At 39.9% G+C, this 14726-nt stretch overlaps 1 protein-coding gene across 1 annotated transcript in view; it reads right to left on the bottom strand.

Annotated features, from left to right (window-relative positions):
- LOC115226018 (H(+)/Cl(-) exchange transporter 7-like) overlaps window positions 1-14726 on the bottom strand; it is a 100444-nt gene that overhangs the window by 26655 nt on the left and 59063 nt on the right. Inside the window, exons 11-14 of the mRNA XM_036514803.1 lie at window positions 12604-12661; window positions 11657-11717; window positions 10138-10282; window positions 278-374 (exon numbers count right to left, since the gene is read on the bottom strand). Of these exons, the coding sequence (XP_036370696.1) occupies window positions 278-374; window positions 10138-10282; window positions 11657-11717; window positions 12604-12661 (361 nt within the window). The remainder of the gene's footprint in view (window positions 1-277; window positions 375-10137; window positions 10283-11656; window positions 11718-12603; window positions 12662-14726) is intronic.

The following is a 14726-nucleotide window of genomic DNA, read 5'->3' on the forward strand; positions in this document are numbered from 1 at the left end:
GATTTGTTGGTCTAAAACCCCTCCGGGCTGTGCCCCAGCATGAAAGCGATCAAATGACTGAATCAAGTAAAAGATAAAAGGCACTATGTGTGTTTGACAACCTAAAGACAGTGAAAGCAGCTGTACAAACACTCTGTTCCATTAGTTCTGTGTTAACCTGATATTTAAAAAAATTTTTTTTTATAAAATTAGTATCTTTTAATTTACAATTTAGTTTAGACATTGATACTGCATACAAAAATGTTCTTAAATTTTTAAGTATGTGCCCAGTGCTTACCTATTTTGTCATGCAGCAGGCCTTTTAATGTAGATTCTGGTGTTGTTAGGAATAATGAGGTAAGTGAGTTATGTTGGTTATCTCCCTTGCAAAATACCTGAAAGATATAAATAAAATAGGGATGAAATAAAACTTCGCACAACAGAAAGAGGCATCACAAAGGAATAAATGATTATCTTATGAATTTCATTGGCTTACAGCAGTTTCTGCTGTGAGCAGCAGTGGACTCATAATTGAGTAAGAGCTTCATCAGAGCCTCAAATATGAAGTGCAGTTTATTTGGGAAAGAATTACACTTGTGCCTATATAGGAAACAGCATCAGATATACATACATATATATATATATATGTGTGTTTGTGTGTGTATTAAACATACATACATACATACATACATACATCATACATACATACATACATACATACATACATACATACATACATATTATAGGAAAGAATGGAGCTGAACAAAGATTTAACCGTGCCCTTTCTGTTGTGATTTTTGCTACCCAGGTATTGGTTATCTTTTGAATTATCCGTAATAAGATAATTCATTTATCTACTTCAATAATCATATATATATATATATATATATATATATATATATAAGCATTTTTAGAGATGTAAAGTATAATAGCCATCTCAATATGGCTAACCACAAGGGGGGGGTGTTACTGTAGCTTTTTACGTTCTGAGATTTAATAACATTTTTAGAGAGTTACTTCCCTTATATATGCCAAAATGCATTAAAAATGGGAAAAAATGATGGTAAATTTTTTTTAAATCGTAGACTCATCGTAGATGCGCGCTAATACCCAGAAGGGCTCGATATGAATCACGACTATAAGATACCCGGTTTTGGTTAAACTGCACCGCAAAATGTGGTAGTAGTTAGGAATCTAAATCGTAGGAGACAGACTCTCACACATCCTCACTTTTATATATATAGATATATCGAGAGAGAGTGAGTAATGTTTATATGCCAACAGAATGTGACAGTCCTATAAAGGACGATGTAGCTGTTGTTTTAGCCCAAGGAAAACATCTTTTTCAGCTGGCTATTTCACCCACTTTGTGCCCATACAGCAATTTGCAAGGGAGGTCATCACTCCCATCTATAGCCTTAGTGATACTCACAGATCTTAAGTTTCTGGGTTGTTACCTGTCCTCAGTGCGAGATACTCAAAAGCTAGTGACGAAAGCTCTCCCCACTTGCAAAATGGTACATATTCTTATTTCTTTATTACCCACAAGGGGCTAAACATAAAGGGGACAAGCAAAGGGATTAAGTCGATTAGATTGACCACAGTGCTTAAATGGTGCTTAATTTATCGACCCCGAAAGGATGAAAGGCAAAGTCGACCTCGGCAGAATTTGAACTCAGAATGTAACGGCAGATGGAATACCGCCAAGCAGTTCGCCCCGTGCGCTAATGTTTCTTATATTTTTACTGCCCACAAGGGGCTATATATATATTTACATTTTTGTGTGTGTGTACACATGTGCAGAAATATATATATATATATACTAGCAGTATTGCCCGGCATTGCTCGGGCTTGTAAGGGAAATAACTATATAAGCATTTTTAGAGAGTTACTTCCCTTATATAAACCGAGCAAAAAATGCATTAAAATGGGAAAAATCGATGGTAAATTTTTTTTTAAATCGTAGACTCATCGTAGACGTGCGCTAATACCCAGAAGGGCTCGATATGAATCACGACTATAAGATAGATACCCACTTTTGGTTAAACTGCACTGCAAAATGTGGGAGTAGTTAGGAATCTATATCGGAGTAGACAGACACACACACAACTTCAGTTTTATATATAAAGATATAATGGATCTGGTGGATAAAAGCTGAAAGGAGACTGTCATATGTGTGTCTGTGCTTGCCTTCATATATATATATATATATATACAAGTAGAAAGACCGCCCTCCTGGAGTGTGTGTATGTTTATATTACAGAGACAGTGTATGTATGTGTTTATATTAGAGAGACAGTGTGTGTGTGCATGAGTGAGAGAGAGAGAGAGAGAGAGAACATTGCAAACAGTGAATGAAATCATGTAAATAAAAGTTCATTAAAAACTATCTTGTAACGAATATTTAAATTTGTGAACTTGAAATATCCAGTAATAAAAGGAGGTTCAGAAAGTAAATTTTCCTGAAAACTTCAATTTATAAAAAAATCTCAATTGCTTAGTAAATATTTCTTTCAGTAATTTATACGTTTAGCATGCTAGAAATAGCAGCGATCGCATTGTTATTATTGTAAGGCTTATAGCGTTCCAAACAGCCACACCAACAAAATCACTACTTAATTTTTTTTGTTTAAATCATACAAGGAGTGGCTGTGTGGTAAGTAGCTTGCTTACCAACCACATGGTTCCGGGTTCAGTCCCACTGCGTCGCACGTTGGGCAAGTGTCTTCTGCTATAGCCCCGTGCCGACCAATGCCTTGTAAGTGGATCTGGTAGACGGAAACTGAAAGAAGCCTGTCGTATATATGTTATATATATGTATATATATATATATATATATATATATATATATATATATGTGGTGTGGTGTGTGTGTGTGTTTGTGTGTCTGTGTTTGTCCCTCTAGCATGCTTGACAACCGATGCTGGTATATTTACGTCCCCGTCACTTAGCGGTTCGGCAAAAGAGACCGATAGAATAAGTACTGGGCTTACAAAGAATAAGTCCTGGGGTCGATTTGCTCGACTAAAGGTGGTGATCCAGCATGGCTGCAGTCAAATGACTGAAACAGGTAAAAGAGTAAATATATCAAAAAATTTTCTTTCGGTTTGGGATTTGGTTTGCAAGATTCTTTATGTGAGTTCGTGTGTTGAAGCATATTTTGTTATGTCTGGGGAGAGTCATTCTCTTTTACTGCCTTATTATTTAACACACTCACCGATAAAGTTTCTACTCATTTACTTATTTATTTTTCCTAAAATTTTCATTGCATCTTGCAACCCCTCCAAAAGTCTATTGAACGACTATTGAAAAGGTTGCAAGATGCAAGAAAAATTTTACTGGTGAGTGTGTTAAATAATAAGGCACTAAAAGAGAATGACTCTACCCAGACACAACAAAAAATTTCCCTTTTATCAAAAATAAGCCTCAAAGTTATACAGCTATTTTGTCTAATAGCATCCAATCATTCATTACTCTTTTACTCTTTTACTTGTTTCAGTCATTTGACTGCGGCCATGCTGGAGCACCGCCTTTAATCGAGCAACTCAACCCGAGGACTTATTCATTGTAAGCCCAGTACTTATTCTATCGGTCTCTTTTGCTGAACCGCTAAGTAACGGGGACGTAAACACACCAGCATCGGTTGTCAAGCAATACTAGGGGGACAAACACAGACACACACACACACACACACACACACACACACACACATACATATATATATATACATATATATGACAGGCTTCTTACAGTTTCCATCTACCAAATCCACTCACAAGGCTTTGGTCGGCTCGAGGCTATAGTAGAAGACACTTGTCCAAGGTGCCACGCAGTGGGACTGAACCCGGAACCATGTGGTTGGTAAGCAAGCTACTTACCACACAGCCACTCCTGCGCCTTTACTTATTTATTTTTCCTAAAATCCACTCACAAGGCTTTGGTCGACCTGAGGCTATAGTAGAAGACACTTGTCCAAGGTGCCACGCAGTGGGACTGAACCCGGAACCATGTGGTTGGTAAGCAAGCTACTTACCACACAGCCACTCCTGCGCCTTTACTTATTTATTTTTCCTAAAATCCACTCACAAGGCTTTGGTCGACCCGAGGCTATAGTAGAAGACACTTGTCCAAGGTGCCATGCAGTGGAACTGAACCCGGAACCATGTGATTGGTTAGCAAGCTACTTACCACACAGCCACTCCTGCGCCATTCAATAAATAATCTTTTTATATTACGTATATAGAATAAGCTGTAGGTTTTGCAAATAGCGAATTAAAACTGAAAATGAAAACATTGAAATAAATATATATTAAGTTACCACTAATGAAAATAGAGGAGAGAGAGTGAGAGACTGTTGCAAATAAAAATGGAAAATTTCGTCTGTAACGAATTAATATTGTTTATTAAATCTACTCTGCAGTGAAAGCAACAAATATCTAAATTTGTGAAGTACTTGAAGTTCAAATATCCAATAAACTTCAGAAATTGAAATTACAGGAAATTTCTTGCAACAAGAATTTATAAATAAATAAGTTTTCTCCATTCTAATATATTATATATATATATATATATATTATATATATATATATATATAATATAGTGGAGAAAACTACTTATTTATTAGGTATGTATCTCTATATAAACGGCAGTTTGTCTGTCAGTGTGTCTGTCAGGTTGTACCCTCACCCTGACCACGGCTTTCAACCGATTCTGATGAAACTTGACACACATGGCCCAATGTCATAATTCAAAACTAACGCAAGGAAAATTTTGAAAGTTCCTCCAGTTCTGAAAAAAATCGATAAATTCGACATGGGGTCGACAATCTAACACATTTTCTGCAACACATTTTCTGTTGTAGTTTTCGCAACTTGCAATCGAATTTCACCAAACTCATGGTGAAGCTTAATGTTACCCTAAGAAACTTAATTCTGACGTTAGTTTTCCATGCAATACCTTACCATCAGAAAAAAATCGATAAAATCATGCCATTTTGGGAAATCGCGTTCAAATTCAAGATGACATATTTTCAACAATATCTTTCACAAATTGGCAGGAATTTTTTTTTTAATTCACAGCGAGCATTATGTCTGCTCCAAGGAGCTATATGACCCTTTTTATTCCAATAGGATACTTTATTACTGGAAAAAATCGGTTAATTAAATCATATGTGGCACACATAGCAAACCGATTTGTGTATTAAACACAAACCACAGACTGTCTAGGGAACGCCTTACATACCCGGGCGACGCCGGGCTATGCTGCTAGTAGTTACTAAAAGAAAGCAATTATATATATATATATATATATACATACATATATATATATATATGTGTGTGTGTGTGGAGGCGCAATGGCCCAGTGGTTAGGGCAGCGGGCTCGCAGTCGGAGGATCGCGGTTTCGATTCCCAGATCGGGCGTTGTGAGTGTTTATTGAGCGAAAACACCTAAAAGCTCCATGAGGCTCCGGCAGGGGGTGGTGGCGATCCCTGCTGTACTCTTTCACCACTCTTTCTCCCACTCTTTCTTGTTGGCCTGCTCGCTTAGTCAGTGGGGTGGCGTCATTCGAAGGCTAAAACAATGCGAACGCATTGTGACCAGCGATGTGTAACAACATCTGATGGTCTGGTTGGTCACGTGATCACGTGATGTATATATATATATAATTATAACAATGAGGGTCTTTGCAAAAAGTTGCTAGACCACATACCAATAGTATTAGAAATAGCAGCCAGCGGATTGTTATTTCTTTTACTACAAAAATATGTCCCCATCGACAACAGAAATAACAGTCCTCTGACTGCTATTTCTAATACTTTCGGTATGTGGTCTAGCAACTTGTTGCAAAGACCCTCATTGTTATAATTAGATACAATTTTACCGAATATGGTCCTTTTCCATACCGAAATACTACTTGGTGAAATTTGTTGATTTTATTAAGTTAATTATATTTCAACCTTTATCTGTACTATATATATATATATATATATATATATATATATATATATACTCTTTTACTTCTTTAAGTCATTTGACTGTGGCCATGCTGGAGCACCGCCTTTAGTCGAGCAACTCGACCCGGGACTTATTCTTTGTAAGCCCAGTACTTATTCTATCGGTCTCTTTTGCTGAACCGCTAAGTGACAGGGACGTAAACACACCAGCATCGGTTGTCAAGCAATGCTAGGGGGACAAACACAGACACACAAACACATACACATACACACACACATATATATATATATACGATGGGCTTCTTTCAGTTTCCGTCTACCAAATCCACTCACAAGGGTTTGGTCGGCCCGAGGCTATAGTAGAAGACACTTGCCCAAGGTGCCACGCAGTGGGACTGAACCCGGAACCATGTGGTTGGTTAACAAGCTACTTACCACACAGCCACTCCTGCGCCCATATATATATATATATTGTGAATGTTCAAGTCTCCATACTCTTTACTATTATTAATCTATATTAATACAAATGAAATTCTGTCTATCCAACTGGGATCCCTGTGTCTCAGTCTACATTCGTTCTCCATAGACATATTATATCTGTTTTGGAATCAGGATGACCCCAGGGTTGAAAATCTTCCCTTCATTTGGTCCTTGAACATCCAGAATTAGGATCTAAGATCATTTGAGTTGCTATTTCTAGCAGGTAAAGCTTGGCTGATTCATGCCATCTTGCTTGGTGTTTGTCAGATAGCAAGGGGCAGATAAATGACATTTGCTTCATTCATTTTACATTGAGATAAGAACTTTGGAACAAATTGGCCAACAGTTGGAAATTCAACCTGGGACTGGAACAATAGAATGATTGCATTACGAAATTAATTCTCATCCGTCCTTAACCTCTGATCCAACACCACCAAACCATATAATCCTTATAGACGTATTACAGCCATGCTATTTAGATCCCTTTAGTTTTGGGTTGTAGGCCCAATTAGCCCTCAGCAGGAGATAGTGTAAGAGCCTGCATGGAGTACGGCTTTTAAACTAGTATTAATATATACTCCAGACAGTTTTTACTGTCCAGCAGTGGAGGCGCAATGGCCCAGTGGTTAGGGCAGCGGACTCGTGGTCATAGGATCGCGGTTTTGATTCCCAGACCGGGCGTTGTGAGTGTTTATTGAGCGAAAACACCTAAAGCTCTACGAGGCTCCAGCAGGGGATGGTGGTGATCCCTGCTGTACTCTTTCACCACAACCTTCTCTCACTCTTACTTCCTGTTTCTGTTGTACCTGTATTTCAAGGGGCCGGCCTTGTCACTCTCTGTGTCACGCTGAATATCCCCGAGAACTGCGTTAAGGGTACACGTGTCTGTGGAGTGCTCAGCCACTTACACGTTAATTTCACGAGCAGGCTGTTCCGTTGATTCGGATCAACCGGAACCCTCGACGTCGTAACCGACGGAGTGCTTCCACTCCATTACAGCCATGCTATTTAGATCTCTTTAGTTTCGGGCTGTTGGCCCAATTAGCCCTCAGCAGGAGATAGTGTAAGAGCCTGCATGGAGTACGGCTTTTAAACTAGTATTAATATATGCTCCAGACAGTTTTTACTGTCCAGCGAAGAGAACACAAAGTAACCTATCAGAAGAATTCATGTAGTGACTAACAACTAGTCACAGATGTTAAATACTGATCCTTGTGGTTAGCCATTAACTGGAACTTACAGAGCTTTACAGTATCTGCCCAAGTAATGTGTCCCTCTAAATTCACTTATATATATATATATATATATAAAATTAATTAAGGGTAGAAATTGATATTTATCAATTAAGACCAGTGGTCTAGCATATTAAAAAAGAATCCGAAGATTAAAATATTTATATATACCAATTAAGGACTGAACACGAAAAGTGGACAGTCAACATGCTAGATATAGACGTCAAATCGCCATTCACCACAAAAGATTATGTTCTCAGATCAAACTCAGTTTGATCTGAGAACATAATCTTTTGTGGTGAATGGCGATTTGACATCTATATCTAGCATGTTGACTGTCCACTTTTCGTGTTCAGTCCTTAATTGGTATATATATATATATATATATAATAAAAACTTACTTGGAGGATAAGAAACGACGCGAGGTGCTCAGTCGTATAATAACAATTTAACAATAAAACATATGCATACATACATACATATATGTACATGCCTACATCTATATGTATATATACATGCATATATGAGTACAGGACACCACAAATAAGTGTAGAACACAACGAGAAATGAAAATATAAAATCAAACAAGGAAACGGACTTTTTTTTAACAACGAAAAAGCAGAGTACAAGACAAACAATACAAGGAATATTCCCCTTCATCAGCTGCCCCTGGTTCGACTCAATGCATGTTTCGAAGGTATATATATATATATATATAAAAGGAGCACTCCATCAGTTCCGATGATGAGGGTCCAAGTTGATCTGATCAACAGAACAGCTTGCTTATGAAATTAATGCACAAGTGGCTGAGCGCTCTACAGACACGTGTATCCTTAACATAGTTCTCAGGGAGACACAGAATGGGGCAAGGCTGACCCTTTGAAATACAGGTACTATGCATTTTCGCAAGCTGAGTGGATTGGACCAAGGTGAAACAAAGTGTCTTCCTCAAGAACACAACACACAGCCTTGTCCAGGAATTGAACTTGCTACCTCATGGTTGTGAGCCTGACACTCTAACCACTAAGCCATGTGCTATCACATATATATATATATATGTATGTATGTATATGTATATATATGTATATATATATATATATATATATATAATATATATATATATATATATATATATACACACGTTTAAATATTTGTTGTGCAAGATTTTTTATGTGAAGTCATGTGTTGAAACAGATATTGTTATATTTCGGAATGGTCATTTTGCCAGTTTAGCCAATAAAACACACGCACTATATATTTGCTATTACTTTGCTTCAGTGTTATTTATTTTTTTACATTAATCTTAAAAAAATAAATAACACTGAAGCAAAGTAACACCAAATATATAGTGCGTGTGTTTTTATTGGCTAAACTGGCAAAATGACCATTCCGAAATATAACAAAATATATATATATATATATATATATAAACACCTGGCCATGTGGTAAGAGCTTTTCTTCCCAACCATATGGTTCTTTGTTCAATCCCACCGCAAGGCACCTTGGGCAAGTGTCTTCTACTATAGCCCTGGGCCGACCAAAACCTTGTGAGTGGATCTGGTCGATGGAAAGTGGAAAAGGCCTGTTGTATTTATATATATGTGTTTATATCTGTGTGTCTTTGCATTTTCCTTTCTTCCATCCACCACTTAGCAACAGGTGCTGGTTTGTTTATGTCCCTGTAACTTAGCAGTTTGGCAAAAGAGACCAAGAGGACAAGTACTAGAGTTAGAAAAAAGATAGTAAGTAATTGAGTCAATTTGTTTGACTGCAATCCTTCAAGGTGGTGCCCCAGCATGGCCGCAGCATAAATGAGTGAAGCAAGATGAAAGATGGCGAAAGAGTTTTGCTATGGAAGAGGTTACTTGGGGTTGGGAGCAGAAGGAATGACAAAGAGAAAGACAGGAGAGAGAGAGAGAGAGAGAGAGAGAGAGAGAGTAGAAGGAGACAGAGAGAGGGAGGAAAGGTTTAAAAATAGCTGCTAGAGGTGATGATTATAGTGATGATGATGAGCATGGTCATGATGGTAATAGTAGAGGTGGTGGTGGTGGTGGTGATAGTGGTGATGGTGGTTGTAATGATAATTGTGGTGGCGATGGTAATGATGATAATGGTGGTGATAATGATTATTAGGATGATGATGATGTTGATAGTGATGGTACTGCTGTTGACGGTGGTTGTGGTGGTGGTGATGGTGGTGGTGGTGGTGGTGGTGGTGGTGACAGTAATGGTGGTTTTGGTGGCGTGATGATGATGGTGATGATGTTGATAGTGATGGTACTGCTGTTGATGGTGGTGGTGATGGTGGTGGTGGTGACAGTAATGGTGGTTTTGGTGGCGTGATGATAATGATGATGTCAATGGTACTGGCGTTAACGTCGATGGTGGTGGTAGTGTTTGTGATGAAGATGATGCTGATAAATTTCTGTGGCGGTGATGATGATGATGATGATGATGATGAAGACGAAGAAGGTGATGGTGGTGGTGCTTACCTTCGCCACAATGGCATGGTGGTGGTCGTAAGGCTCTATGTCAGTGCAGTCGTTAATGGTGTAGATGAAGACGAAACCAACACCTGCCGTCGCCATAGCAACCAGAGCAGTCTCGGCAACCATCATCCATTTCCTACGAATATACCTGCAAAGACAGATGGCTCTTAAGTATACATACACATACATACATACATGCATATATTTATATTTATGTGTCTGTATATGATGTGTGTGTGTGTGTATATATATATATTTATATATATATATATATATACATATATACATATATATATACACACACACACACATATATATATATATATATATATATATATATACATATATACAAATAAGAAAATGGAGAAATACATCCCAATCAAATATCAATTACCAGATAATACCCAATCATATACTTTATTATACCACCACATAAAAGTTTCTTATGTGGTGGTTTAATAAAGTATGTGATTGAGTATTATCTGGTAATTGATATTTGATTGGGATGTATTTCTCCATTTTCTTATTTTGTATTAGTAATTTGTGGTAAATCATTTTACCTTTGCCCATATAATACAGTAAATGAATTAAATGCTAGAGGGACAAACATATACACACACACACTTATATATATATATATATATATATATACGACAGGCTTCTTTCAGTTCCCGTCTACCACTCACAAGGCATTGGTCCGCCCGGGGCTATAGCAGAAGACACTTGCCCAAGATGCCACGCAGTGGGACTGAACCCGGAACCATGTGGTTGGTAAGCAAGCTACTTACCACACAGCCACTCCTGCACCTATATATATATATACATATATACGACAGGCTTCTTTCAGTTTCCGTCTACCAAACCCCTCCCAAAGCATTGGTTGGCCCGGGGCTATAGCAGAAGACACTTGCCCAAGATGCCACGCAGTGGGACTGAACCCGGAACCATGTGGTTGGTTAGCAAGCTACTTACCACACAGCCAATGTAAATTTATTTACATTATTTACAATATTTACATTCGATGGATATTTGTCCTCATCATGTTTGTTGTTAACATGTGTTGACAACAAACAAAATGAGGACAAATATCCGTCGGATGTAAATAATGTACAAACTTCCTCATCTCTTAATATAGAACTGGAATAATGATAATAATTCATTCTTTTGTTGGCCACATGGGCTGACAAAAATCAGTTATCATGTAAAGGGACAAAACAGGATGAAAGGTTACAAAGGGTTTTGTCCATTTAACAAACAATAATAACATCAAAAAATACCTTAGGAATGAGAACCCAGGTTCGAAATTTCCCCAAGACACCTGATGAAGGCTGGAAGGTATATCAGCCGAAACGTTGTGTTAACAACAAACAAGATGAGGACAAATATCTATTGAATGTAAATAATGTAAATAATGTACATAATTCCTCATCTCTTAAATATAGAACTGTATTATGTAAATTTGTTTAAATCCTGTATGGAATGGAATAAATAAGCAGCAGAATAAGGTACAATGGGACCTTACCGATATCGGAACACTGTAAGTTTGTAGTTTATGATAACAAACAAGGCACCGACCAATCCACCTGAAAAAGACAAAAAAATCAGCAAGTAATAAGAGAGAGTATGTAAATAAACAAATGTAGGTGTAGATGTGACTGCTATGTCTAGCAGGGCTGGTAACTCCTGGAAAGCTTGCTGCTGCTGCTGGTGGTGGTGGTGGTGGTGGTGGTGGTGGAGGAGGAGGCAGTGGCAGCAGTGGTTGTGTTGTTGGTGGTAATGAGGAGAGAGGTAGAAGGAGGTAGAAGGGCAGAAGAAGAAGGAAGAGGCAGCAAGAGGGTGGGGGAGGAGGCATGGAGAGAAGATGAAGAAGGGAAAAGATAAGGAGGAGGAGGAGCAAGAGCATGTAGCGGTGCAGCAGGTGGAAGAGCAAGGGCATGAGGCGGAGGAGCAGGAGTAAGAGCATGTAGCGGTGCAGCAGGAGGAAGAGCAAGGGCATGAGGCGGAGGAGCAGGAGTAAGAGCATGTAGCGGTGCAGCAGGAGGAGGAGCAAGGGCATGAGGCGGAGGAGCAAAAGAATGAGGCACAGCAGCAGGAGGAGCAGGAGTAGGAGGAGCAAGAGTATGAGGCAGAGCAGTAGGAGGAAGAGCAAGAGCATGAGGCAGAGCAGGAGGAGGAGCAAAAGCATGTGGCTGAGCAGCAGGAGGAGGGGCAAGAGAATGAGGCAGAGCAGCAGGAGGAGGAGCAAGAGAATGAGGCAGAGCAGGAGGAGAAGCAAGTGCATGAGGAAGAGCAGGAGTAGGAGGAGCAAGAGCATGAGGCAGAGCAGGAGGAGGACGAGCAAAAGTATGAGGCAGAGCAGCAGGAGGAGGAGCAAGAGTATGAGGCGGAGCAGTAGCAGGAGGTGCAGGGGAGGATAATGTAGAGGACGGGAGGAGGAGATAAGCAAGAGAAAGTGATGCTAGAACTCACCTACGATTCCCATCAGTACAAATATTGGAAACTCTACGAGGTCAAAGGCCATGTCTTCCTGTGGGAGGAAAGAAAACAAAGAACAAATGACAAGATTTAATAATGGGAAAAAATATGTAAAACAAAAAAAGCATAGAAAAGAAAATACAATACAAACGAAAGATATGGAAATCAAGGATAAGAGATATGGTGTACACTGCTGTATAATATACCCCATAATGTGATGTGTTATACTCTATTATATAATGTACCTTGTAAATTGGTGTACTAATATGGCATGTTGTAATCTCTTGTAAATTTGCGAGTTGTGTGTGTATATAGATGAATGGTTAGTGAGAGCTGTGCGGGCCATGTATAGGGACGCTGCTAGTAGGGTGAGGGTTGGAAACGAGTACAGTGAAGAATTCCAGGTAGAGGTAGGGGTCCACCAAGGCTCAGTACTCAGCCCCCTCCTATTTATCATAGTCCTCCAGGCAATAACGGAGGAATTCAAGACAGGATGCCCTTGGGAGCTCCTCTATGCTGATGACCTTGCTCTAATTGCTGAGTCGCTATCAGAACTGGAGGAGAAGTTTCAGGTGTGGAAACAAGGATTAGAATCGAAGGGCCTCAGAGTCAATCTAGCTAAAACCAACGTCGTAATCAGTAGGAAGGTAGACAAATCACAAACACCCTCACGTAGATGGCCCTGTTCGATCTGTAGAAAAGGTGTAGGTAGAAACTCTATAAGATGCACCAAGTGTAAGCTATGGACACATAAGAGGTGCAGCAATGTCAAAGGAAGGCTAACTAGGAAGATGGTTTTTGTATGTGGCAGATGCTCAGGAACAATAAACACTGAAAATGCTCTGAGACCAACTTCCGTCACTTTCCAGGGAGAAAAACTAGAAATAGTTGATAGTTTCCGTTACCTAGGTGACCAAGTCAGCAGCGGGGGTGGGTGTGCTGAAAGTGTAACTGCTAGAGTAAGAATAGCTTGGGGAAAGTTCAGAGAGCTCTTACCTCTGCTGGTGACAAAAGGCCTCTTGCACAGAGTGAAAGGCAGACTGTATGATGCGTGTGTACGAACAGCCATGCTACATGGCAGTGAAACATGGGCCGTGACTGCTGAGGATATGCGTAAGCTTGCAAGAAATGAAGCCAGTATGCTCCGATGGATGTGTAATGTCAGTACTCATACTCGGCAGAGTGTAAGTACCTTGAGAGAAAAGCTGGACCTAAGAAGCATCAGTTGTGGTGTGCAAGAGAGACGTCTGCGCTGGTATGGTCATGTGGCGAGAATGGATGAAGATAGTTGTGTGAAAAAGTGCCACACCCTAGCGGTTGAGGGAACCTATGGAAGAGGCAGACTCAGGAAAACCTGGGACGAGGTGGTGACTAGAGGAAATGACTAGAGACCGAGACCTCTGGAAGTGTGCTGTGCGCAAGAAGACCCAGGAGGACAAGTGAGTCCATAACCCGTGGCCTTCTACATGGGATGGAGCCAGCCTACGTATGCATACCTTCCCTTCTTGGGACACAAAACTCTACTTGTGAAGACCTGTTGAGGCAAGTGAGGATCAGAATCGAAATCGATCAATGGAAATTGCAGATGTGTTACCTGTGCCGGTGGCATGTCGAAACTCTACTTGTGAAGACCCATTGAGGCAAGTGAGGATCAGAATCGAAATCGATCAATGGAAATTGCAGATGTTTTACCAGTGCCGGTGGCATGTAAGAGAACCTTCCATTTCGCGACCGTTGCCAGCACCGCCCCGTTTCGTGTCCGTTGCCAGCCTCGCCTGGCCCTCGTGCCGGTGGCACATAAAAAGCACCATCCGTTCGTGGCCGTTTGCCAGCTCTGTCTGGCACCTGTGCGGGTGGCACGTAAAAAGCACCCACTACACTCACGGAGTGGTTGGCGTTAGGAAGGGCATCCAGCCGTAGAAACACTGCCAGATTTGACTGGGCCTGATGAAGCCTTCTGGCTTCACAGACCCCAGTAGAACCGTCCAACCCATGCTAGCATGGAAAACGGATGCTAAACGATGATGATGATGATGATATATATATATATATATAAAACTATTTTGCCTTGTAAGGAGAGATTACGAAAAAAACAAAAGACGAAGACAGGTGGTGTA

This window comes from Octopus sinensis, linkage group LG29 (assembly GCF_006345805.1).
Source record: "Octopus sinensis linkage group LG29, ASM634580v1, whole genome shotgun sequence".
Taxonomy (NCBI): Eukaryota; Metazoa; Mollusca; class Cephalopoda; order Octopoda; family Octopodidae; genus Octopus; species Octopus sinensis.